The 26,671-nt window shown below is 32.1% G+C and overlaps 1 protein-coding gene across 3 annotated transcripts in view; it reads left to right on the top strand.

Moving 5' to 3' along the window:
* Positions 1-26,671, top strand: part of LOC144853902 (G-protein coupled receptor 54-like) — a 59,401-nt gene that overhangs the window by 12,651 nt on the left and 20,079 nt on the right. The window contains exon 2 of one of the 3 annotated variants that reach the window (XM_078711766.1): positions 93-181. In XM_078711766.1, the coding sequence (XP_078567892.1) occupies positions 161-181 (21 nt within the window). In that variant the 5' untranslated portion in view covers positions 93-160. Of the gene's footprint in view, positions 1-92; positions 182-1,484; positions 1,759-26,671 lie in introns of those variants that run through there. The other 2 variants (XM_078711764.1, XM_078711765.1) reach the window with 2 other exon arrangements.

Below are 26,671 nucleotides of genomic sequence, written 5' to 3' on the forward strand. Positions count from 1 at the left end.
TAACCTATGTGTAGGCCTTTTTTGTTAAACAAGTTAATAAAAGAAAGTAGCTTATTATTAATTTAACGTTTAATTCTTTTTTTTTTTTACAGAAAGTTTTGCGAATTTCTTTGAAAAAAGGTGTGACTTTTTTTAACAAAAAGGAATAATCAAGACTTTCATGTTGGATACATCTTTCAAAGTAAGTTATACCCAAAGAGATTATATAAATCATTGATTGTTACTTTGATTTATGTTTATTATTATTTAGGTTATGATATTTAAAATTGTTCGTCGGTCTTTTAAAAGGGTTTCTGCCCTGTTCACTATCACTAGTAGTCTTAAATCGCTGTCGCCTAGTTGACTCTCTAACAGTATATCTATGGTTATTCCTTTATGTTTTTTTTTCACGCTGGATTGAATATCATTTATGGCATTTTTAAAATTCTTAGTGAAGCAATAATAATTTGTTTTACTTTATGTTGCAGAAAATCACGCTGCTTTAATGTTATTAATATGACGCCCCATGGGCCGTGTTGCCATAGTTGTCCATTCCCTTTTAACCGTTAAGTACAGTAATTCCTCATACTATCGTCTTCACTGATTCGTAATGCCCTTTATAGAAATGAGTCGTAAATTTTTATTTAAAAAATAAATATAAACCAGGAGACAGCAAGATGTCATTGTCGTTAGATTATATTATCTCTTAAAAAGTAACACTTAAGACCAGTCTTAATGTCCCATTGAGGTCCTCTTTGAGTCGTCCGATTGATTTTTTGAAATAAAATAAAATAATACAAATTCCAAGATTGATAAAACAAAAATGTATAATGATTTGTTTTAATTTTTTAAAGAATAAGGTACACAATATTTTTGTGTATGAATTATAAATATAAATGTATATTTATTTTAAAGGCAATTTGTTGTGGTCATCCTCGCTCCTACGATTAACTACACACCGATTCATTTACCGTAATAATACAGGTTCTCTACTGTGCTTTTCAGTAACCCTGTTTTATTAAACCCTCCCAACAGTTAAAAAAAATGATATGGAAAACTGTGGTTGTATTCACCAATCAGACTATTCCTTTAAATCGTATTTTACTGAAGTAAAGTCCCTTAGTGACAGTTGAAATAATTTTTAAAAACAACTTAAATAAAAACTGTATAGAAGACCAAAAAGATCTTTAATATCGGCTTCTAAGTAAAAATGTTTTCTTATGTACTGGTCTGATTCTGAATTCCAGATCCATCAATATTGATATAAATGTGTTTGATAGCTAATATATTGCTATTTTAATCACAACTAATACATTCTACGAAAGGTAAATGCTCATAATAACGGATATTGAACCTAAATGTGAGGCTATATGCATAAAAAAAACACATTTAAATCTAATTTTGTATTCGATATATTATTTACAAACGTGACCACTCCAACCGGTTGTTTAGTTTCACCTGTTATCAATTTATAGACAATATTATTTTCATACTTACGAAATTTCTCTCTTCTAATCGATTTTCAAAATAATTATCCGTAAAGCAGTTTAATGGCCATGATGTTATTAATATTCATTGGTCAGATTTGCTTCGCATTGATCGCTTTGCAATTGCGCATTGACCTGCTGACACCTAGCGAGTGTGAGCCGTGTTTGGTGTTTCTATTGATCCATTTGTTATATTCACTAAAAGTGCGATACGGTCGTAATATCGCACAAGACCCAGTCGACGATCGTGCTGTAACCAGTGACAACTACATAGACGGAACATTGAGCAAAGGTAAGTCGATATATTTTATATCTTACGATTTTTAGATTTTAGATGTATGAATTAATGTAAGCATTAGCTGTTACCGTCTTAATGATCTGATCTCTATACATGCAACATAACAAACAGTAAACAAATATTCCTATATCATTATGACTCGTCTTTTATAAGAATTATAGCTCTATTATGGTGATCATGGTATAGTAAAACAATAATTATTCTAAAAACTACAAAAAAAAAAACCTGCAAAAAATTAAAAAAATAACAGGAAAGAAAAAAATCCTTATTAAATTAATATAACATATGCTTCAATAAAGTATTATAATCCCAAAAAACTACGATATTGATATATTTTGAGCGAAATGTACTTTGTTTTAGGCTTTTGGATTTGCTTTATTTACCATGGGAATATAGACTAAGTAAAATGACCTTTAACATGGCTTTATATACACTAACATTATATAAAACGTTGTTTTAATGAAGCATATACCTGTGATGCGATGCATCACATGCTGAATGTAATTCACACCTGAATGTACTTTCAATTGTTGAAAACATTTTAATGATAACAATTAGCCGAATTCGCCATATATAACTGTCTCTTTAAGTTTTAATTAGTTACATTTATATTAATTATATGGATTAATCTTAGATGTGAATTTTGTTTATTTAGATCGTCGTGTCTGTCTCAAGTTGTTTTTTTTTCTAATGCTCCAGGTTCCTAATTTTTGTTTTCTAATGCCCATGTTTCTAATAAACTTTTTAAATGTTTTCCTAATACTTCGCTTTCTTAAGATGTATCCTAATGTTACCGGTAAGATGTTTCCTAATGCTCAGATTTCTTAAGATTATTCCTAATACTCCGGCTTCTTAAGATGTTTCCTAATACTCCCGTTTCTTAAGATGTTTCCTAATGCTCCAGTTTCTTAAGATGTTTCCTAATGCTCCGGTTTCTTAAGATGTTTCCTAATACTCCCGGTTTCTTAAGATGTTTCCTAATACTCCCAGTTCTTAAGATGTTTCCTAATGTTGAGGTTTCTGAAGATGTTTCCTAATGCTCCCGTTTCTTAAAGCTCAGGTACAGGCATGAATTTTAAATATAATATTTTGTTAATTGTACATAAACCAAATATTTGTCACAGAAATCAAGACGAAAAAACATGAATTTCCCTTAATATGGTCAAATACAAAATTTGGCAAAATTCTTCCATAAAAACCAGAAAGACTTTTTTTCAGTAGTTAGGTAGTTAACCTAATGTAATAACATGTCTGGTGACTCCCTAGACGGTGAAAAAAGATAGTGGATATACGGTGGATAATTTTTGCTATAGCATGAAAATAAAAATCTGAAGTTGAATAAAAATATCAGAAATGTAATATTCAAGTTATATTACCTATATTTAGTCATCTGATAAAATGTTTTACCACACCGTTTATATTTCATAGCTTTTTAAAATGCCTCTCTATTTACAAAATGTGTGTACAAACGAATAGAGATTTTACTGTGTAATTTGAACTATCCCCCCACTGATAAGAAAGTGCTTATTTTCAACAAGCTTGTGTAACACAAATAAAATCCCAAAAATTATGAAACATAGGGGAAACTATAGATCGATAATTATTGGAATGTATGATCAATAGAAATTTTTTGCCCGCACCTGGCCTTTAAGACGTTTCCTAATGCTCCGAGATCTTAAGATTTTTGTTAATGCTCCGAGTTCGTAAAAATGTTTCCTAACGTCCAGGGTTCTTTTAAGATGTTTTCTAATTATTGGTGTTCTTGAGATTTCTTCTAATGCTCAGGGCTGACAACTCAGGGGTCCAGGATATAATTACACGGTGGCGCGTGTTTGTGGGCCTGTTTTAGTTGCTTGACATGAAACAGTCCCACAGTCTCTTTAAAGTACCGTGCGTAAATTAGCTGAACATACACATCTATATTTCTTTTCATGATATCTCTAAAGTGAATTTAGATAGCAATGATATGTTTAGTATGTGGAATATATACATTTAGTATGTTTCATTTTCCTGATGAATAATGTAATTATTTCATAATGTGATCAATCCCCGGGATATAATTATTAGATCATTACGATTCGCCGACAATATCCAATTTAAACAATCTAAAAACAGTTTTCCAAATCATCACAGAAAAGCACGTCATGAAAAGACAGAAGAAAATATCATATATAAAGTTAATGCTTCCTACCGTAATTCCCGTGTCTAAATTATTGTAGATAAATTAGGAGGCATCAACACATTTCTTAGCAAATTGTTTTTCTTACCGTCAATTTCGATCAACAATTACGATACAATTTTCCATATCATCACCGAAAAAATACGTCACAAACGACAGAAGCACTGTAATATATTTCTAAATTAGCAAATATGAGATCAATTATGTTTCCTATTTAGTACTCGTATCCAAAATCTTTGAGATTATCAAGAGGTAATGAAATTGGTACGAAATTGATTCTTACGCTAAATTTTGAATGAAAAATATTATTAAAGAATATATAATGAAAGTACGATGACTTGAAGATAATGAGGAGTATATGACGAAGTAAAGTGTATTAGTCACGGTATAATTGTCATAGACCTGAGAGTGTTGCGAGAGTAATGTTATTTCATTTCCCAAATTCCCAAATTCCCAAATTAAGAAATCAAGAATGTCAATGGATTTTGATTTTGAAGTTCTATAAAAAAAATATTTCAGTTGAAACCAAACACTTCAATGTAATTAATAACTCAGCGTACGGTTTTGTATTGAAAATAAAAACCATTTATACAAGTTTTTTTTATATAAATTAAAACATTACACGACTGTGTGTATAAATCAAGGTCAATATACATATTATTGAATTGTATAACGAAAAAACATATTTTGAATTTTTCTTATTTTAATTAATAATGAAAATGTATATACGGTAGCGCTTTTTTCGTACAAAGTCAAACCAATTTATTTGAAATTCTTGAGTGACAAATGGGTTCGGTTGAGCTGTACATTGATCAGCTGTGCGTTTTAGAATTTGTGAAAACAAAATAAAGAATCGTATACTAATAATAATAATAATAATAATAATAATCATTTATACAGATTTTTTTTAATTGTGGAATTAATTGTAAAATATTAGAACATTATTTTTTTTAAAATATAATACTTTTAACCTTTTAATATCGTTATGTAAAACAAAAGAAAATGTTATAACCCCGATTATTAATAACGCCATTTGTTATAACGTTGTATTGTTGCCTCGCCTGATGTGACTGCTATTAACCTATCAATGCACATCTATATGCAAACATGAATAATATTTTTCGCTGTCGATTGTGCTTGTAAGTATTTTGTCGATGCTAGTTTCTGAATTAAGCTTTAAGCGTATATCATCTGCTACAATGATGGACACTTTAATCCATTGGGATATAGTAGAATGTACCATTGTATAGTTGCAGTAGTTTCAGTCTATGCCCTTTAGTGCCACCACTATGTAATTATGATGTCTGACATTTTGCTAGGTAATTATACAATATATAATTGGATTTTTCTCTATAAATTCATCATTGCAAATGACATCTATAAATTACGTTACTAAAAAAATTGTTTAATATGCTATGTGTTGAAAGATAAATTGTACACTAGGGCATTTATTGATAATCCTGTGCAATCAAGATCAATCTCATCCATTGCCTAAAAGTCAAGTGAATAAAAGTCAAAAGGACAATAAAAAGGCAGATGTTTAAAAATAGTAAAAATGCAATCTCATCATACATGTATCAGTATTGTTGATTATTACTTTATTTGAATTGGAACTGATTAAACTATACTGTTGACATTCCAAGCCTTTGAAAAACGTTGCAGTAAAACAAAGCGCCCTCACCAACAAGGTGACGTCATGCCATTTTGTAACAGCAGTCTACTTGAAACAGAGCTTTTGCTAAACAAAGTCCTTTATCTGTACTTATTTATTTTTTCTCGTATGAATTTTAAAAAAAAGTTGTATCCTTGGAATAACGTTTCAAGTGAACTTATGAATATAAATTGTATTCACAAATTAATCATAGTTTTTATGAGATAAAGTTAACAATAGCGAGCATTCACCTCATTGCCGCACAAATGGGTTATATACTCATCTACTACTTTTACCTACTATATAAGCCTGTAGTAGATGAGCCTATAACCTAACATGTTTTAAAGTTCATCTTAAATAATCCGCTTACATTTATGAAGATGAATAATACACACAGTTTGTCATTCGTTCCACTGAGATGTGACTAATTTAGCATGTATCAAAATCCTAAGAACTGATCATGCAATAAAGTATGTAATCTTGACAATTGTGTTTAGTAAAATGCAATTAATAATAACTATTAAGTGAAAATACTCATTGTTCCACTCGTTATGCTACATACTTTGTTACGTGATGTGCGTATTAAGATAAAACAAATATAAATGTGGGTCATTTTCTATTAAATGTTCAATTTCATAATCATTCACCACCTATATAAACTTAAACTGACAAGAAAACATTTCACTAGAACAATCATAAAACATACAGGTATGTATAATAATAACAAATATTCTATAGACATGTCAACAAAATATAGCTATTCTTTCTTTATTTTAATATTACCCAGTAAGCTTCGGCTGACTCGGTTTCGTTTCTTTGGTCAGTATAAATGGTATCCTCTAGTCCCATTTATGTGGTGTTCATGATTTTGGGTCAGAGGTCACATAGAGGTCAATATGGTAAAAATCTACTTGTCCCACAAATAATAATATAATAATAGTCTTCTCCTTTACACATGTTTATTGTTGTGATACCGTGTCTTCAGGGTGTTACAGAAATTAGGGTCAAATGTCAAGAAAGGGTTATTCTTTCTTCTTTCTGGCAACATTTTAAAACGCTGCTAATTGCAGGCGACAACTCGGATTTCACTCCAGCTTGTTCAGTACGGCTGGTACCCCCTCCCATTTATGTGGTGTTCATAATTGTGTTTATGTTTTAAAACATAAAATTACTACAGAATATTTAATTTAATAATAAAAGTGTCATAATAGCGTATGGAGTAGATTATCAAATACCACTCAGATTTAAAAATCAAACGTTTAAAGTTCAAATTGTTGTTAGAAATCATTGCCACGTTATTTCACCTATTGTAATTATAATTAAAAATTAAAATTATTACGCTGTTTTCTTTATAGGAAAGACATAACATTCGCCAATTATGGACATGTGCACGTATTATGGCATATTAAAAAGGCTTGTAGATATTATTTAATGTAAACTGAAAAATTGCTTTTTGAACCAACTACTCAAAATAAGTTAATTCTCATAGATATCCACAAATATTTTCGTCTTATATAATTTTGCCTTTAGACTAAAGTTATTTTTTCCTGTTTAATATCACCTGCCGATTGTCAGCATTTCAATAGGCCGGATGATATTATATCAAATGTAAACATTAAGATTTACTGAGGTTGAAAATACAAGTGCATTTAATTCTCTTAATCTATTAGGTAGTATTTCAATGAATAGCGTTCAAGACGTTTCTCATAAAGTAATGGACTGTTTGAGGGGTTACACAACAAATAATTGATTAAAAGCCGTAATTGTCCTGTAGCTTTGACGTTTTCAATCACACTGGATAAGTAATGGATGGCAGGATCAACATAATTTACATGTCTAGTGAATATTTAGGTATTATAGTATGATGTACAGTACAACCAATGTACAAATAAAAAATGGTATTACCAACAACAAATTCATCTGTATTGTTGTAATTCGTATACCGTAATAATCGTAAAAAGAATGTCTAATTATTAGAACATCTTGATGGTTACAATAACAAAGATACATATAAAATGCGTAATATATTATTCTTTATTACCATTACAGATAACAAGGTCTAGATATAAGATAAGATAATACATACATACATTTTAATGGTTTGAATCCTTTTAAAGCTGTTTTTAATCATTTTAAAGCTGTTTTAAACTATTTTAATCTCCTGAATCCTATTCAATTTTAATACCTTGTCATTTTTACACCGTGTTTCATAACTTATATATTTTTGTGCAATTATGTGTGTGTAGATAATATATTTTATTGTATATCTATTTATTATTTTACTAATAATTGTCAATCTTCAAGAAGAATTTCTGTTGTTATTTTATGATGATGATGGACAAATAAAGCATTTCAGTATTCAGTATTCAGTATAAAATATACGCCCGATTCTGTAACTGTCACTAGATAGAGTCTAACATACTATTGCAAGTCATATAGATAAGAGTCTATCTGTATTAAGTACTTTAATACACAATATCTCTGTCATTACGTTCATATCAATGAGTGAGGTAGTACTACTCCCTTGTATTGTAAATAATTGTTCTTTACTCATTCAGTGATAGCATTTCTATGTTTATTTTTTGACTGGTTATGGTACATATCCCAAATAGTACAACGTTGCAATATCCTTAACTCAACGATACATTAGGCCAATGTTATTTATGGTATGACATAATTTACGTCACGATATGCTTGTTTAAATTACATAAGATAGACCTTACCAAATATTTATTTTGATAGTCTCTCAGACAACTAATCCATGAACGACTATCCCAGATGAGTTAGATTTAGGTTAGGGTTGGATAGTTTACAACGTAAAAACACCAACAACCCATCACAATCCTTCAGCAGTCAATACACTAGACAATAATTATTTTTAATACGCTATAATTTTCATTCACATATTGTGTTATAGCAAGTTAAATATATTTGACAAATAATATTACTAATTTAAACAAGTCGGCATTTAGAAATTCCCTTCGGCTGAAAGTTAATTAGAGCACATTAAGTCAATGTGACTTGTTGTTTTCACTAAAGTCGGAACTATCAACGTATAATTTAAAGAATTGTGGTTTGAAAGTAATAACGTGTTTTAGTATGTAATTAACTTGGTTACATCAAAATATAGAACTTGAAGTAATTAGAAAATTCGGTAAGAAAATACAGCAAAGTATTACCAATTGAACAAACTCAAATAAAAGCAATAGATCTCCAATTAGATTTGTCCCAGTTTCGTTTGTTCTATAAAATTTGTAAAAATGAAGAAACATTACTCATAAACATGGTGATAAATCTTCATTTTATTTTTACAAGTAGTAATTTTTTCGTTGTTTGTTGAGTGAAATGCTCGAGTATTTTTTTTCCGTTAGTTACATTGATTTCGGTATTTCTGTCTTCTTGGTTACTTTTTTTTTTATCAAATTTTACAAAATATTTATTCAACAAATCATTGTAATTTTACAAGTAACCTAGTTATTTTTCTTGTTTGTTTATTTATTACTTTCAACAATGTTTTACGAGGAACCATTAAAACAATTACACATTCTAGTGTTCAAAAAGATCTAATTTGAGAATGTAAATATATGATTTTTTTTTAAACTTGTTATATTTTTATTTAGATTTCGTTCTTGAATTGGAACTTTTGATCAATAAAAATGAGTTTTTTTTACGATGGATGATCTATGTATTTGTTTATTTATTTTATTTTATTTTATTTCCAAACCCAACCAACAGCAAAACAAACTCGCCAATAACAGGAGGGTATATATATATATATGTTTATATATATATATATATATATATTATATATGATCTATATCGCGAAATCTATTCGACGCTATACAACCGCAACCTTCATTTTATTTGGTTACTGGTTACTTTTTTAGGATGTTCTCACTCATCACTTTGAGCTAATATCCCATTGTGTTTGTTTGCTATCTATGTACTACAGACTTCATCGTTCTCTTGCATAATACATTCGAAACTAAACTGTATTTTGTGTATATTAGATATTTATTTACATTTGTATGTAGCACCTTTTTGTGAGACTATTTCATTTCTATTTCTTTTTTTTTTCATTTTTTTGACCCTATTGCATATTCGAAAGATCACGTGGTCCATTTTGTAGCAAAATAATTACTTATTTCATCTTTACGAGATTTGGGTCGTATCTGTTACATAAATTAATTAAACATATAATTCGGTCAAGATTGATTATCTTTATGGAAATTATAACTGTTATTAGTTTTCTTTGAATTCATTAATAACATTTCCTTAAACATAATATTTTCTGGCAAATATTAACTTAACATGATTAGGCCTACTTCGTCTTTGATACTAGTTAATAAATCCATATATCAAATGGCATGCTGATAATTGAAATGTATTAGTAATACGATACGTTTTATGTTTTAAGACTTAAGTGTGTATACTTCGAAACAATTTTCTTCAACATTCTTCCTTAAAAAATGTAATCGATAAAAAAAATTGCGTTGATAAATGTTTTGAATTTTAGTGTTAGATATAGGCCTAATATGTAAATATGTTTAGTTCTTCATAGTTAGGACTATCATTTATTACTGTAAATACGAGTCCTATGTTGGTGGAACACATTTTCTCTTCATTCATAAAGTTTAGAATCCAGCGCATCCTGGTACACAACGCCATTGAGCACCGTTAAGTATCAGGGATGAGATATCTCCGCGGATTTCCGCGTTTTTAAGTATTATTTTGAACCTCTCGATATTATTTCAAATCCGTAGAGTTTTTTAGGGGGTTGGGGTGTTAGACACCGTCAAACGATCGATTTTCGCGATCTGAATTGATAAATGAGAATTTTTTCTAGCAAACTATTGCCTTTGTTGGTGGCGCTATTCACTGTATATTAACACGGCGGTCGTTTTGTTTTTCGTAGGTATTTCAGTAACCGCGAACTGTTCAAATTGTGTGTAATGAAACCGGCCGCGTACGATCAACGATTAAGACGATCGGGCCCATAAAGAAATGGGCCCGACCGTCCATAGCCCGGTATTACTGTACTTTCGCACCACAATCTCTTTCTCTCTCTACCCTTCTGCGCGGCGGTGACCGTGAAATCTCTCTTTTAGGTGCGAAACTGCAATAGCGCCCCCAAACCCCCCATCACCACCACCCCCGCACCACATGTAATGTGTGGTTGGTATTTTCCTCTTTTTTTGATTTTCCTCCATCTCATCCCTGAACATGTAGTAATATTAGAGAGAGTTCAATATACGATGACTTTAGAAGAACTAGTCATGGGTTGCAAATCGAAATCTTCCTCATCATTGTTGCTGATAATAATGCTTATTAATTTGAAATTCACATTTTACAACTTTTATATTAACGTGAATTTACACGTTATGTTCGTTGACCATAAAACAGTAAGCTGGCTTGTGAATTAATAAAATGAAATTGGTTATTATGTTTATAATATAATAGAACGATACAATTACGTATTCTGCGATATAAAGAAAGATAGTTTTACATAATTTGTCAAGAAAACTAGTTTTGAAATGAAATATTTTTTCCATTCTCATTCTGACGGAATGTATTATTCGAATTTAGATAAAATAATGAAGTGGGCTATTATTGTAGGTAAATGCAGACGTTTAAAATGTACTGACCGACTTTACCGACCATCTTCTTTACCATCTTCTTTACTTATTATTGCCTAGAGGGTCTTTCTTAATTTCAATTCATTAAAACTGCACATGGCAATGACAAAAAATAGTTGTAGATGTACAATCGTATAATTAAAAAAAAGTAACTAACAACAAACAAATAATTAAAATGTATTAAAGCTAATATAAAAAGTTTCACATTACATATTTTGATTAAACGTCTAAAATCTTGAATAAACACAGAACAATATACATACAAAAGTAGAACATTCAACATTATTGGCCGGTATGTGGCCATTAGGAATGTTTCACCTGTTGTAATTATCATGAAGACGTAAAGCTCTGTCTACACTTATCAAACTAGTTTGACAAGAAAAATGTGCCCAAATATGGTAGTGATATGCCCAAATATGGTAGTGATATCATTATTCATATATGGGCACATCACATACATTTTGATAATGTAGAAAACAATCAATCTTGCTTGAAGCAAAGACAATTTTTCTACACTCATAATGTAGCAGTATTGAACCCTTCATCGTCGTATAATTAAAAACTGTAATTCAATCTTTTGTTGTTGCGATAGAATGTGTTTCCCAAGAAGATTGGATAATTAGACACCTTCCATTATCAATTTCAAACGCATGTGTTATAACAGATTATGTATGCGACGTCACGATTATAGAAAATAAAAATCAGAGACTAGAACACAGACACCACGCTGTCTCTTTTTAAGTAGGCTTAATTATGATTATATTGCGCATTGTTTCGCCAAACAATAATCGAGTTTTAGTTATACATTTTGGAAAATTAGTTAGTTTGTTAGGTAGAAAATCTCTTGTACATTTGATTAGCGTATGGGAATACTTGCCTGCAATATTATGGAAATAATATCTCCATTTTAGTTCAGTATTACTAGTGTGTACTAATAGTCTACACTTAGCAAACTTTACCAAAACTTTGTTTGAAAACTCCATACTTTACCTGTTACTGGAGATATTTTGTTCGCCTACTACCACGTGACTTCAAATTCTGTGATTTGATTTGATTGACTGATATGATATAATATATGATATTTGATATGAGTTCTCAAAAACATCAGCAAACTAGTTTGTCTAAAAGTCACATGACCTAATCTCTGCAAACTAATTTTCTTTAGAAATTCAGTTTTCTAGTACGTGTAGACTAGTTTTAAGCCAAACTGTATCAACTTGTTGGAGTGTAGTATATTAGTGACTTAAGTTATGAAACTTGTTTCTGCAGTATTCGTCAACTGGTCTACACTATCACACTTTATGAACTTGTTGGAGTGTAGTATATTAGTGACTTAAGTTATGAAACTTGTTTCTGCAGTATTCGTCAACTGGTCTACACTAACAAACTTTTCTTAACAAACGTTTTTCTAGTGTGAATTAGTTTATGGATGATATCTTGCTAGTGTAGATAAACATATATACAAGAGCAAACTTTAGTTTGAAAGCTCGAGGAAACTCAAAGTTTGGCAAAAGTTTGCTGTTGTAGACCACTTTGGCAAACAGCACTAGATAACTGGTTTGCAGAATGTTTGGTCGTACACATCTTGATAAAACTAGTTTGTGAACTCTGTGAATCAAATAAAGTCTTTTGGTGCTTCGATAACCATGGCATCATCCAGATAGATATCCTCTGGTAATTAGCCAGGCAGGAATCCCAAACTTCTCCAAACATTGGTTTGTAAACAAATGTTAGTAAAATGTGCTATTGTAAATTTGACGTAACCGCTGCAAATTTGAGTTGTTCCGCAAGAAAACATGAAACACACGTTTTCGCCAAACTCGGGGCTTACGTAACACTATAAGTGGCTAGTAGATGTTGTGATAAAGGAAGATGTGTGTGAACTCAGATAGTCAAGTGTGGAAAATACAAATAAAACGAAAAAAAATATTACATTTATTCATGGAATATCATACGTCTAATTGAAATCTTTTGTTTAAAGGTATTAGTTATATAGATATATTGATACTCTTTTTCAGTGTCCCAAATAGACCATATCATGTGTTTAATAAACCTTATTAATATTGAAAGCATTAAACGTAATGCGTCGTGAATAGTGAAACATTATGATGTCTCTAAAGGATGCACTTCGTGCATAGAATCAGTTCAATGTTCAGTAAAACATGACATTTTGTTGTTATTTGGGTTCATTCAACACCATCCTTGGGCATGGATCAATTATATTGAGTATGTGAACACCCTCGAGGTTTGTATACTTTCAAATTATGTAAATTTTAATTCAGTTTAAAGCTATCAACGGATAATAATGGTCGAGTGTATTTTGTCACTTGTCAGTTACAATTACATTGCAGTAGTATAGTTAATACTTATCTTAGACAAGTCTTGTATAATGTTAATACATTTAAATTAATTTTATCCTTTTTCATAAATGAGTAAATGTCAAAACAATTTAGATTAACTACATTGAACTTTAAGTTAATAATTTAATGCGCTAAAGCATATTAGGCCTAATCTCCTGTAAAATGCTGTTTTTACTTTATCTAGTCCTACCAGTGCCTATATATTATTATTGTTATTATTATTTTACCATTAACACCACAGAAAAATTCAATTCGATTATCCACGTACAAAACAAAATAGGCCTAGAGTGATTGATTTTTTTTCTTAAAATCAGTGTCACATACCTTAGACTACTAGAGTAGTATATATACCTTAGGCTACTAAGAGTATGTGCCCTCTAAAAAGTAAAATGATAACAGAGTTAAGAAATGATAATTAATAGAAAATAAGTAAAGCCAAATATCTTTTAATCAGATTTTATACAAATGTTTGTAGTTAGGCCTGATATTACAGTTACAGAACCACAGGTGTTTTTAGTTTATTGACATTAACCAATCAGATATTTGTAAATAAAAGGCATATGCAAATCTACCCCTTATTTAAATCAGTAACTGAATAATATTATATTATTGTTTTCTTCCTGCTGTGACGTAAATGTATTGGTGCAGTGAGTAATTATCGGCTCGAACCCAAGACCTCCTCTAGTAACTCACCCGGACGTGTCCATACCCAGACCGAGGTTGAGAGAGTAGGCCAAAACATTTGAGCAATTAATGTAGCTCCCTGACTCAAAAGTAGTACATCCTAGTAGTTAACTTATCCCTACAATATTATTGTTGCATGGGCGTGGTACAAGACCACATTGATCGACTTTTGAGATCGAATGTTCGTTTTTCCTCTTTGAAATAACTAAACTAAAAACTGAACTATTTCACTTACTTATTCACAGAATGTCATTGTAGATTCTGTATTATTCAATCAATCATTCCGTGTTTTTATAAAAAAAAAACTTGGTAAATCTAAAAATATAGGCCATGTTGTATGTATGTATGCATGCATGCATCTGTAGGCCTAAGTATCAACATTCAACGTTGAAAGTTTACCACAGGTTGGTCACGTTTCAATTGGTTGTCAACATCGCTAATTTCGCGTGACACTGTGCATTTTAGACATAAGTCAATAGTAATAAACTAATCCATACGACATGCGGCATATCTTGGGGATTTTCTATGATACACCTCCGTTAGTATTGACAGTGCACGAATTAATGTAGGGTTTAAAAAATACGTTTGCAACATAAATTATGACATTTCATAGGCCTAGTATTGAAAACAAAACGAATGTCGACATTGTAGTTTTAATACCGTAAATCGGATAATGTTGGTGTTAGCACGGAAGAGTGTAATCTCACTCTTCCCTTGTGTTATACTTTACGTTCTGTCGGCGTTTCGATGTTTATTCCAGCTAAAGTATAATACGTATGAAACGCCATATGTACCAATTTGTATTTTTACTAATATTATTATTTAGTAAGTCACCGTGTACAACATAGACTATAGTATTAGTCTTATGTAATAAAATGAGCATAAAAATCATCTATTTTTTATTTTTTTTATTATATTTATTCATTTCTAACGAGGCCACTTTTCTTGGCCTATATGGATTTATAAAAGTTTGATATTTTCCCACAATTCAATTTAGAATTAAATAACATAAATGAGAATCCAACAGAATATTTTTAATGTGATATAGGTGAAAATATTTTTTTTTTGTCTTGTGTGGGTTCGTCCCACTTTTATTTTCATACTCTGTTATAAATATTATATTTTTTAAACATATTTTTCCTCTCGTTTATATCTTACAATGTTAAAAGTAATTGTAATAAAAACATTGCATTCATTATTTTACATTTAAAAAAAAGTAATTTAAATATATAAAATAATTAACAAAATGCCTAATAAAAGACGATAAAAATTGATTAAAAACGTACTTTGTTGTACAGTTGTAATTATTCTATAAAGCTCGTGTTCGTGTTCGTGTAGAGAGGCTGGAAATACTTAGGTGAAAATATATCAAAATGTTATAAGTATTACTTTAATGCTCCTCCAACTTATTACTCAACAGCAATAGTGCGTAACAGAAGAACATTTTGAATAAAAATGATATTTTGATATTCCATGCACAAGCTGGAAATAAAATAATATTTCTAGCTAAATTTAGAATCATGTAATGATAAGATAACCTTGTTTATGAAACAAAGCCGCGTTACGTACCGAGTCTCGATTGTTTTAAACAAAAACGACACTCTAGAGCCTTGCCCCAGTTTCTTATTCATTTTTATTAGAGCTGTATTCAAACGTTATTGCACATTCGCGTATATGGATATTCCATCCAAATAGCGATTCGTTGATTAAACTAGTATTACATGACAGATCAATTTAGCGTGAAATATACCGGCGTTTGAGAAAGAGAAAACCGTATTGTTTTTTACCAACAACTCACTGAATAGCGCGAACAGTTGACTAATAATCTCTAAATTATAGTTAAGCTTGGTTCCCACTAGCACGCAAGCGAGTTGACCAATGACAAGCGAGTTGACCAATGACAAGCGACTGTTCCAATAATCCATCGCTTGTGATTGTTCGACTCGCTTACTTTGCGTTACCTCCTTGCGTTGCGTATGTAGTGGGAACCAAGTTTTAAGATGCTCACGAACGATCACCAGAAAGTTTAAATTTTGAGTAAAAAAGTAGACTGTAATACGATATTTATACATTTCTTGTTCGCATCCACTCGCAACAGTAGAAACGTCATTATAAGCATGCTCAGAAACATATGAGCATGTTGATGATGATCGTTAGTTGATTTTGTAGCCCTACTACGTAGTCCATGACCTGACCGGTGCATCATGAAAATGAAAGGTGATGGAGCATGATGGAACGTGTGCCAATGATGTCAAATTAATTGCACTCTATTAAATGACTCTATTATAAGGTATTGGCAGTAGGCAATACTGAAGTTGTATTTTCAATCATAAGCTGTTTGAAAGCTAACTGTAACAGTCATAATTATTTATGACGTATACAGTGATAAATTAGATTAGCAATTAGCGTATTGCCGTAGTTTATGCACAATAAAGTGTATTATTACTACATAAAAAAAAGTTTTTTGTAGCTCTTAAACAATTAGAAATAAATTGTTGACTACGAAGAAATTCTTTGATCGACAAACAAGATTACACTTAAAATGGTATATTTGAGCCATTTCATTTCCTTAAAAATGATCTCTTTTATTAACATATAAGATGATTATATAAATATGATTACGAATTTGTGACGACCTCAGTTAGGACATTTACTGCTAATTACACGAATCATCATTCCACGAGAAAGTAGATGAGCACATTTGTCGGATAATTTAAAGACGATGAAATATTCATCGTTTCCTAGGAAAATATTTAGTCCGTTAAAACAATTATTATGCACAACTAATGAACCGTCGTCTAAGCTTGATTGAATAGCGAATATAGAGACATTAATTATAGTTCACTATAATATCTCTATGAATAGCGAAACACTGCACATACATTGACAAGACAAGTAAGTCATTAGTGCATATAACTAATAATTAAGCGACCTACGCAAACAGGTCTATCCCCAGTCGAACACTAGAAAGTACAAGGGCAGGTGTCGACTACCCTGGTCAGAAAAAGGACGTAGCGAATACTGATCAGGGCACGGGACAGGTGTCCGCTACTCGTACTGTATCTATAGTCAAATGATTCCGCAGTAGGCCTAACACACATGCGACACAGACAGTTATAGCAATGCTGGTTATATCATGAGCTATAAAACAGCTTCTTAAAGTATATGGAATAAAAAAAACTAAGCTAATTGTACGTGCAATATAATCAGTATTTATAAGGCGTAGGCCGATATCTCCACAACAGTGCTCAAGGCACTATAATCAGACAAATATATTCTTTAAAAAAAATCAAAAATAAATATTTGGAATGTCAAACATCCGTCACTGCCCAATAATGACCTGAGGTTGTAGGGAAACAAAAGAACAGGATACGCGTCCTCCTCTCAACAGACGAACGATCGAAAGCGCGCCTACAGACATTAGCAAAATGGATTCAAATAACATTTTAAGTAGAAATAATTTAGTTCTTTTACACACAACGTGCACAATGTTTGTTTTTAAGATCATACATGATCTTAATTACCAAGTTACATTTAAAATAGAGCAGAAGAAACAGGTCCTTCTTGCTCATTATCAGATTTTGCTAATTTTCTTTTCTTCTTGATGTTCAAAGTATCCATTCATTTAAAAGCAAGTTTACACCGCCATAATACTTTGGTAATGTAGACCGATTGATTAAGTATTGGTATTTTTAATTGCATGTCGAATCATATTTCTTGATAATTGTAAACAATTTGTCGATAGCAGTTCATATTCCATACTATTTCAAAAGTTCACAAAAGAGTCCTTGTTTTTACTGTGAAGTACTCCCAAGACTTACTTGCATACCGCGTACACACGTCGCTCGTGACCGGGACCAACTGAACAGCCAAGCCTCGTTTGTACTGTAATGGCCCCTCGGTAGGCCGCTGTCGGACGGATTTCTTTGAGCCTATTCATGAGTTATTATCCCCAACTTAACTCTTAACCAATAACTGTATATATCATTATTATATTAATAGCGAGCTTTCGTTTCAGGACTGCAGACGAATATACGATACTGGCCGCGATCTTTTTTCTCGTAGGTAAAGCGATGCAAAAAAATAAATATTACAAGATAGCCGACCTACTTATATTACCAAACCCTCTAAATAACCTCCCCATCCCCCCGACCGACTATACTTCAGATTGTTACGTCACACCTAATGCATATTCAAAATAAAATAATGAATAATTCATGTTTTTTGCATCGATTACATACGAAAAGTTAGCATACTAGCCTTATACAATTACACATGCCCAGATTGATATCTTTTTTACAGTTCCGAATGAACAGAACAGTGTATATTGTTGGACTTATACGCCTGCGCAGATTAAAAAATGTATAATAGCGTCTACCATCCAGAATCGAAAGCTTCACAATGTCTGATGGCATAGTACTTATTTTAAATTAATTTTGAAAACATTTTAAAATACAACATATGATAGGAGAATAGTAGAAACGATACGTTAGACAATCATTGACTGTATTTTAAGCGTTTACTTTTGTTTGTAACATGCTTTAGAATGGCATTGTTCCAATCTGCTTTTCAAGAGTTCTAACAGCCGCCGAATAATCTAGTGTTTAATCGATAATATAGTAAAAGGGGTCGAGACACCTTATAATTTCACAGGTTGCTTGTTACATCGATTTGTTTTATCTCTTTTAAAGTGGTTGCCATTGGCACTGACTTCAATACGGAATTCTTTTGGTATCTCATTACCCGTGGTATACGCTATTAAGAATGTACGTGTTCATGATCAAGCGCAGCTACAATATAAAATATAAAAAATCTTTTTTTGTATAGATATCCCTATTCTAAGGACACCCCAGTTAAAAGGACACTTTCTGGACAACGAACTATACTAATAATATTACTTTTTTACAATATGGGAACACAAATATTCAGAGGACACCCCTATAAAGGCACGCTTTAGAGGGTCCATGTATTGTTTATCATAAAATATAGAGTTTGCAAAAACATTGATAGTATTTTTTAACAGCGTTGAGTTTCGTGAAATGACACTTAATAAATCATAAATGCATTAAATTTACATAAATGGGGCTCATTTCACGACGCTCCTTTTGCTTAATAATTGTTGTCAGAAAAAGTTGGGTTTTTTTTTTCAATGTTGTTTCAAAGGTTTATTGTGCCAATAGTGTTCAATAGTGAGAATGATCCTATTAGGTGCACTACGAACTAACTCTGTTACAATCTTCAAATATCTTTACTAAATGAGAGAAAATCCCATTTTAGTGTGATTTTCAGTTTTGTATTTGTTGTATATTATGGAATATTTATTCTGAAATAAAGTGATCAATCAATAATAGGCCTAGATCAGGCCTGTATGATATAAATAGAAATATTGAACCCGGAGCTACATTTTAAATGATTAGGCCTAGGCCTAGATGTATTGATATTTAATTTATCATTGATGTATTATTATTATGATCGAATAGCATGAATCCGGTTCTCTATTTGGATAAATATCATTCGTATCATTAAAAGACATTTATGTCTAAAAATAATATTTATGAAAATTGCATTAGTGTAATAGGAACACAAAGTGATGACAGAGGTCATGTCACCTCTCAACCTCAAGAGATATAGTTCGGGTTTATTAGAATTTTTCATAAATATACATTAATATATATTCCATAAAATAACATGCGGCAATGTCAAAGATACCTTTTTTTATATATAAGCGTCCTACAAACACCTCACATAATTACCTGGTTTACCATTGCTGTCAGTCCGCAAGGCCGTTAGTCTTGATGTACCGGCAGCCTAGATTAAAAGCCTATTTCACAGCGATTAAATAGTCTATACCAACGTTCAAACAACCGTTTGCCATTACATATCACCTACAATATATCCTAGTTGTATAGTGACACTGTTTTATAAATATCACATTTAAATATTACTTTCCATAAAATAGATTTCATACTTTCATCGAGTAGGTATAAAAATAATAATTATTTATTTACCTGCCTGCTTTTATGGTTGTCAATTTGTGTTGACTAGGTCTTGCCATGTAATTTCTCCTACGATATACAACAGTATAATACAGTATACTGACGCAATCAGGTCATATGAGCAGACGTGACACGTCCGCGCTCATTTTGTTCATATAGGGTATGTGTATGCGTGGATAACCTAACTCTTCCAAAGTGACGATTTCAAATCTAGTTTATGATTTAATTATTGATTTAATAATTTAAGAGACCATCAACATGGTTGAGACTTCATATCATGTACAGAGAGACACACGCATATTGTACATGCCTTGAAATACCATACGTGATCATGTTTGAAGAACGTATTGATGACAACACTAATAAACATCTCCGGTGATCGTCAAAGACATTATAGAGTATAGCATTAGATTGATGTAACCATCTGCCAAAACGAACCATCATCCAATGCTTTCAGAATTTGTTTGTAATTTAATGTCATACTTCATGTATTTGTAAAACCAAACAAAGCATTATATTTGAATATCGTAATGTGTATGTTTATGGAATTTAATGTTTCAATATATAATAAAATGTTAATATCATAATGTACATAAATCTTAATGACAATATTGAACTTTGCTGAACTCCTTTAAATGAGCATTTACGCCTTATAAAAAAATGAGTAGTTACTTCATTTGTATTTGCGTCGTGTTTCTATGGGAGAAAGCCGCTAGCTAAATGTTACAGCAATTGATCGATTAGATGGTATAACAGTCTTTTATTGAAGATGTTTCGTCTTTGATATGCAATTCGTTACAGTACCTGTATTTGTGTACGCTTTGATATCTGATTCAAATGGATCATTTAAGTGATTTGCAAACACAAGGAAGCAATGGTGGTTCAGTAAAGAGGGAAAGGAATATTATAAAAAAAGAAACAATCAAGCATTTAGTTGGAATTACTTGCTATTTTCGAGATAAAGTTTAATATTTTATAATTGTCAAAAGCAGTTGTCGCGATAAGCCAATACCAAATAGTTCCAACATCCTATTTCCTCGCTATTCGAACGCTTTGATGCACAACGCCTCGGCTTCTTTAATTATAAATAGGCCTACAGTTTTAGTTTACTAAACCCGGCCTGTTGAGATATTGGAATATCGATATTTCATATAGAGACCGTTCGAAAATATCCGTGAATGAATTAAACGCAGTTATAATAATGCACCTGTCCTTTTAGTAAAACTCAGTGATGTTATGTATTAGCAACGAAACTTTCAACCATAAAAGCATACGGATTTTATATGATCGAGTTATAATGCCTGTTAATGCGAATATGGATTTATTACTTTATTATTTGGTAAATGCATTAATATCCGCCATCCTCTTTAACATTGATTCGAGGCCTACATCCATGTTACCCGGATGTTCAACGTACACGTATGCGCATCGCAAGTTCGGATGGTCTCCCGCGTCGTGTGATGGATAATTACTTACTACGCTATACGGCGCGCGCTGACATATTATAATAAATCAGAAGATGTCATGAGCAGTGTTTTTTTTAGTGAACTCACGTTCGGCGCACACTTGAGGAAAATGACACTCGTGCCAAAAAATATTAAACACGATAGATATTTTCCTCATTATCAGCGGCACGCGTGGCCGATTCCTCGTGTGTTACTCGTGCCATGCCAGTTGGCTCAGCCGATAGCTATAGTGTGCGCGCCGGGCTTAAGTGCGGTGCGGTTACGTTCTCGCGGCAGCGTCCAACTGAGAACCAAACTTTAAACCTCCTAATAGTTATTTTAGAGTGTATTTGCATTCTATATGCGTATAATTCTATACTTTTTTTTCTAACGACAACATTTGGGAATTACATCTCATACATTTTCATCAATATTACACACGTTCAACATAAACCATGATCTGTCAGAACAAAAATAGACTCACTGGTCTCTTTATATGACGCGTATCATAGATTCCATAACATGAACTGAATAACTATGACATATTATGGCATTACTGCTTTTTTCACTTAGCATTACATAGATTGAAAGTGACTTTCGCATACCGGAAAATAGTCATCAAATTTTGTAAGGGTAATCTGAAGATTATAAAGTATACATTAAGAATCTGTTATATTCCCCACATCATTAGTGTTAATAACACTGTATATTGATTGAACACGAGAATTAATTGAAATACCAACGGATATTTTCTACTTATACATTATTAAAATACGCACCCCGTGCCCATACACGCCTTCCTATATTTCTTGCAAGTTTATGAATACGATTACGCATGCGTATACGTGGATGACGTCAATTTTTTCCAGGGAGGTTTTGTTTCGAATGAATGTTAAATCGACCAAATACAGTTCCGATAATGAACGGGTTTATACACATGCGCAGATTAATTTTGTATAAAATACCAGGGATTTAACTCTTCCCTGAAAATACGGAGAACTCCTTCGTCCGTCCTCATCCGATTCTCCACATAGGCCCTACTATTTATGTCCGAAGTATCATGGAATATTTGTTAATACAGCATCTCATTTGTATCACATGTGGTGCCTGTATCATGTAAGATTTTAGTTACTACTACTAGATACATTTCTAACACATGTGATCTTGTATTACCAAATATTCCTACGATATTTCGGAAATAGATAGAGTACCGATAATCGGTTGCCGTCCTGAAGCGAAAACTCGCTGACATATAAATCTCACTACTGTATTCAAGCAGTGGCTGCTATATATTCGCACGGGTCAATACAAGCAATGGAGTCATCCTGTTGGTCGATCAATCACTCGTACTTAATTTTAATGGAATTCCTTTCAATTACCGTTATCGATCTTTAGAAACTATTTACTTTGACTCTAAACAACTACGTTAAAAACTGCAGTATTATAGAGATTGAATACATACCTGGTTCAACAGATTATCATGATAAAAAGAAACTCATCCGTTAAAAAAAAACCAATTCAGATAATCCTCTTTCAATTTTATATCATTGCAATACAGGATGTCTCTCGATGTCAATTATATTATTGTATTATTGTGGAATAAAATATGGAAGTAAAATACACGTAATATCAATAATGTGGAATTTAGTTTGCGGCTATATGATCTGGTAACGGAAGAATTTTAAGTGATTTCCGATCTGATTTTCTTTTCATCTCTCGAACAAAAAATAATGCCACCGCTAATTTGTAAATTTCTGTGTATAGAATAGGATAAAAGCGGATGCGAAGCGAATGGTTCTGATTGATTTCTGGCTTTAGTCCGCCGCCGCGCAGCATTATTTTACACGATGCTTTTTGTCCATGTTCACTATCGTAATAACATGTTTCCGTCGTTTACAATAAATTATAGAACTTTCGTTTCGCGACGATAGACGGACGGATACGGTAATTAAATCTACGCATACTCTTAAGCCCAGTATACACCGTACCATTCGTTATCGGACTGTATATTCGATTTATCGTTCGTCATTTATCGACCGTCCCAAAACAAGAATGAGAGTTTTAGGCTACCTCCGCTGGCTGGAACATACTTTTGTACAACCGCCCTTTTACCACACCAACTGCATACCTTCCACGCCGAATATCATTATGAGCATAGCCATTTCCACACTATTAACTAAATCCAGCTTCTGTGCCCCGCTCGATTTTATGGAGCTGACTCTGTATGCATTATATTAGAAGTTAGCCTATGACTACTGACCCCTAAAAAGTTTTAATGTCATAATGTATGTCAATGAATGCAATTGGTTTCATTTAAGGCCTTTTCATACTAAACATTTACACCTGAAACTTGAAAAAGTTGCCCATTCACCGCGTGGAAGAAGTTGAAGATCGACTGACGTCTACACTTCATACTAAATGTAATGTTGTTCACACTGACATCGTTCATCGCGTCAAAATTATTATTCGATTTGTCGCTTGACGCGTGTCGCTTCACGTATCCATTTTGACCAAATACGATCATAAACTTTGTAATGAATTGTGTATTTTACACCGAAATAGGTTTTACCAAACACATGCGTGATATTAATAAACCCAAAAACACAGTGATCATTAAATTTATTAACAAAACATTCGCAGACATTTCTGACACAGATTGTTGTTCAAGTTTACTACATTATAATGCTGTTAGCAGTAATATGGTATGATATTAGAAGATGCTTTGTATTTAAGCTGTTGTCATTTGAAACAGTCAATTTACTTTCTTTCATTGCATAGACAGCTGCTGGTAAAGGTATATTTTCAGTGCAATATACAACTAATAAGTTTTAAATCGAAAAGGTAATTTAACGACTATCAAAATGTAATTGTCTGCGTTATCCTAAAAATAAATGATGTCGTATTTGTGCAGTACGGTCAGGTTGTCATTGCATTCGTCAATTAGTGCCTTGTTTGTTGCTGTTGCACCGTCTGTCAGTTGGTTTTTAGACGCGTGCGCGCAATGCGACTCTACAGCTCACTATGTCGGTCGGTCGATTGGTCGGTCGGTAAACACTAACTTGAGCACGCGACTGCAGCCTTGTTTTTTCTTTTTCGCATTTGAATTTCCGACGAGATGTCAAATTGTTGTTGTTGTAATGTTGTTCTCAAATTTCTAAATGTATATTCCATGGAGAAATAAGTTCTCCATACTTGATATAAAGTTTGCGCTACACCACGTATATATAGTTCTGAAAAGAACTGTTGAGTTTCTCAACGTTTCGATCAATATACTTTGAAACATTCTCACTCTGAGGACGTCGAGGAACTCAACAGTTCCTTTCAGAACTATGTATACGTTAGTGTATTGTAAACTTGATCCATTTGAAACATTTGATTTTGCCATGCAAACCTTCAAACAATATATTCCCCAAGCTTGTTCGTATCAAAATGCCCAATGGGATATCCAGTTGTATTTTGCCGACGAAGGGCCGCCGGCCTCAGCGAGTAGGACATGCGTGCGAAGCGTCACCGGGTCGAGCGGATCCTCAAAAAGCTCCGACGATATTAGACCATTAAAGATAGTTTTAGTCACCGGTAATCAAACGTGTTACTAACAGACATATTTTACACCCAGATGCTTTATTTGACAGGTTTTATAATCATAAATATTAAGCCTCAATTAAATCATACGTAGAAAAAAGATATTATATATTAGATATATTTAATTCGTGACATTTTAACTGATTGCACCTATCAGAATACAATGATCATTATTGTGAGAGCATTAGTTATTGCTCCAAATCATCTACTTTACCATCTGCATTTTGATAGACGTCAAATATCCTTTTTGGCTACAACCTTTATTATCTTAGTTTAGGCATGGCTTATCATTGATATTAAGTATACTTACTGTTAGTGATTAAACACTTAGTGTTGTCTGTATACCAAAACCACTTTTACTTACAGTTACAAACTAATATTGAGATATTAAACCCTGAATTAATTATTCAGATAAATACAAACGCTTCGTGCAAGAAACACGGACGTTTTTGAAACGTGATCTTGCAACGAATGAAAAAACGCAAAAGACAGTATTCTCTCATTTACAATACTTAAACACGGTTTATCATAGTATTACTATTAATTATTTATATTGAAATTGGTATAATTATCTCTTTTTTATCACAAGTACAATTAGTGTCATCAATATGACATGCTTTGTTACGTTTTTTCTTGGTATCAAATCAATCAATGTAACATTTATTTCTCTTATAAAGTTCATAATAAAAAATGAACAGTTGATTAGAACGGCAAAATTAAAAAAAGCCAGGCTTGTATGAGGCATCCCATAAAACTAAAATAGAAAACATGACAAAGCAGGAACCGGAAGCAGGAACCGGGAACAGGACAAAAACTGTAATGAAGGCTTTTAGTTTCAGAATACCGAAATATGCTAAATTAAAAAAATCTACCGTAGTCAAAGGATAATTACACATTAACTGGATAAGAGGTGTCGTTCCAATTTAAAAGACAAACTCTTTGATAAAACTTTTGATGGGAACTGGTACATTTTCCCATAGTTTTGGACCAGTGAACTGAATGCTATGTTTGAAAGAATAAGTTTTGTAAAAAGGAATACGTATTTGATTTGCGCTCTGAGGTCTGTAATTATGAAAATTAAGATTGAAACTAAATAAATCATCGAACTGAGATGAAAGGAGCGAGTTTAACCATGAATAGAAGAGAAAATTATATTGCTCGTTAAATGATTAAAGCCCCGAATCCTTTGGCATACAAAACATTCCTGAGCTCTTATGTTGAGCATTTATTCGCTTCACAAACAGTAGATGGGAATATAAATACGCATGCGCATAGACAAACGTTTTCGATTCGCACGAATAAGTTCGCTTAGTGGATATTAGTGCTTGACCTGATTGGCACTAATTGCATTTAGTCTAGGACCTGGGTCAGATT

Source organism: Antedon bifida, chromosome 10 (genome assembly GCF_963402885.1).
Source record: "Antedon bifida chromosome 10, ecAntBifi1.1, whole genome shotgun sequence".
In the NCBI taxonomy this organism is placed as follows: Eukaryota; Metazoa; Echinodermata; class Crinoidea; order Comatulida; family Antedonidae; genus Antedon; species Antedon bifida.